General features: G+C 47.1%; 1 protein-coding gene across 1 annotated transcript; it reads left to right on the top strand.

Moving 5' to 3' along the window:
* Positions 1–635: 635 nt before the first annotated feature.
* LOC119154226 (TRAF-type zinc finger domain-containing protein 1-like) lies at positions 636–2,270 on the top strand. The gene is made up of 3 exons (XM_037401509.1): positions 636–747; positions 820–873; positions 2,061–2,270. Exons 1-3 carry the CDS (start codon positions 715–717, stop codon positions 2,268–2,270), a joined length of 297 nt encoding a protein of 98 aa, XP_037257406.1. The 5' UTR covers positions 636–714.
* The last annotated feature ends 265 nt before the right edge of the window (positions 2,271–2,535 follow it).

Here is a 2,535-nt window from a genome sequence, read left to right as displayed (position 1 = left end):
TGCTACCTGCCTGAGGCAGGAACAAGGGCGAAGCTCAGAGTGCCTCAGTTCTTTTTGGATCTTCTCTGTTTGTAAGCCTTGCCTTGTCCTCCAGACAGGAAAATGAGTCTTTTTTTGGGAAGGGGGTGAGCGGGGGAGTGTTGGCTCCAGAGTAAGATGGCTACTGCTATCATTCACTGAGCAAATCTGGCCCAAGAGGGTCTGTTCTGTAGTTTTTCCGAGCAGAGCACTGTTCGACCTCTCATAGCCCGGTTAGTTTCAGGAAGAAACTGTGATCTTCACGGATGAGTTTACTAATTAGTTCATCACCTTGAACCTGGTGATAACTTGTTTATGCTGCAAAATTTGCCTTTCTCATAATGAAACCCACCCCCCTTGATTTTATCTCCATGTAGTGTGAACATTGTGACCTTTGCATGCTATAGGCGTTAATATCCCACCTATGAAGGAACGTGGAGGCCTGGCTGGGCTTGCCTTGCTCTTTAGTTACTCAGGTTCTCTAAACCATGAATTCATCAAAAGCTTTCTTAGGATTTTTGTGCTGTGAAAAACTGCTTGCACTGTGGTCAGTGTTATTTTCTGCAAAGTAACCTCTGTGATGTTTCTCATAGCAACAAGGATACTCCTGCCTCTAATTTCACGATTCATGAAGTCCACTGCAGCAGATTTCTTGCAGCGTGCCAGTACTGCGAGGTTTACATCCCAATTTCGGAAATGAAGAACCATTTTGCATCTGAGCACGTGGAGGTGAGAAACGCATTCCTCCTCTAAAACTGCTGTCCTCTGTGGCAATTAATCTATGAGGTCTGTTTATTGTAGGTTACCTGCGAGTGTGGGATGAAGATGGAAAAACAACACTTGGAGGACCACAAGGTTGGTGAACATCTATTGATGTTAGGAGATGTTTTGAAGCTACTCGATGGCATTTCCAAGCACCGATTCCAGAGCCTTTCTGTCAGCCAGGAGCCGGACTGCAAATTGTGATTGAGGCACCCTTTTTATCGAGCCCTAAATTCACACCCTCTGAGAGAAGGTGGTTGGAAACTGCCTTCAAGCAGTGGAGCCTGCTCAAGTCTTCATATCCAAGGGTTATCTGCGATAATTGGTGATTTGTCCTTGTTAGTGATGAGGATGAAAAATGGTGCGCTGTTTCAGAAACACCGAATATGATGAACTCCACTTCTTCCGGTCCTTTCACATGACGCATTTCTGACTGCTGCAGTGGTCATGTGCATTTTAATAAGTCATGATGTCCAACAGACTTTGAAAAGAGTTTGTAAAATCAACAGGGGTTTTTTCAATTTCTGACTCCAGTTGGCTGCCGCCACAGGCAATCTTGTAATCAATGTCAGCCCCTTCCCTTCCTATGGCCCCCCCTTGCAGACAGCTCTGCAAGTGCCACCTAAGTCTGCTTATTGCTGACAAACAAAGGATTTTCAAACGGTGAAGATATGACCAGGTCAAACCCCTGGAAGCACTTCATCCTGCACGTTTGTGCGTAGTGGTTCTAGTTTGCCTGTAAAGCAAATGATGACGTATTCTTGCAGCATCTGCTATTCTAACAGGGCTTTCATCTCTCTGTAACCCCTCTGGAAGGGCAACTTACCTGTCATTCAGTCGCGGGTGAAGGACATAGGCAAGCAATTCTTGCCGAGTAGTAAGTGAGCTGTAAATCTGTTCCCTCGCAGAACACACACGGAGAAGTTTCTTAGCAGTGCCCAGTGCAATGGGATCAGGACTGGGTTTTGAGACTGTCCCTGAAAGCTATCTTCAAGAAGCACAGTGGGAAGGAATCTGCTGTCCAAGTATGACAGGTTTTAAAGGAATGTCCTGAGTCTTCGGAGTGCTTCAGCTGGCGTGTTTATGACTACACAGGTTACACAGCCTGCTGGTCTTCACATTTCTCACGTGCTATCTTACTCCAGGCTATCCTTCAGCGTAGCTTTAGATCTGGCTAAAGAAAGAATGGACCGCTCAGCTCTTCAGCAAACGGGGAACCTCCCTCCACCTTTGCCTCGCTCTTCCATATGTGAAGAATAATCCCTCGTTCTATTTTCCAGGCGTTTGTGTGCCTTCTGCGACTTGTCCTCTGCCCTTACTGCGAAATACAGCTGCCTTTGAGAGCCATGGTTGACCATGAACTTTACTGCAGCACACGGACGGAGGAATGCGAAAACTGCCACCGCTACATACTGGTGCGAGACCTGAAAGAACATCCTCGGGTCTGCGGGCTAGTGGGGGGTACAAACCCGAGGAAGTGCACCGTCTGACTTTGAGGATGAGGATGCACATTTGCAAGACCTCCGGCACAGTGGAAGAGAATCAGGAACAGGTAACTGTGCTGGGCCACTGTGGGGAATGCCCAAGGGGCTAGAAAAGCAGATTTATAGCAGCTGTGTAGGGGACACCCCTTAAGGACATTAGCAGAAGCAATGTTTCAGCAGCACAAAGAAATCAGAAGCGAGGTGAGGTGCAGAGATGAGTAATAACCAGCTTCATATGGGACATTTGGCAGCCGATCCAAGTGTAAGGGTT

Source organism: Falco rusticolus, chromosome 1 (assembly GCF_015220075.1).
Source record: "Falco rusticolus isolate bFalRus1 chromosome 1, bFalRus1.pri, whole genome shotgun sequence".
NCBI classification, from domain to species: domain Eukaryota; kingdom Metazoa; phylum Chordata; class Aves; order Falconiformes; family Falconidae; genus Falco; species Falco rusticolus.
Note: the sequence above shows the minus strand (reverse complement) of the source record. Positions and strands in the feature narration are given on the sequence as shown.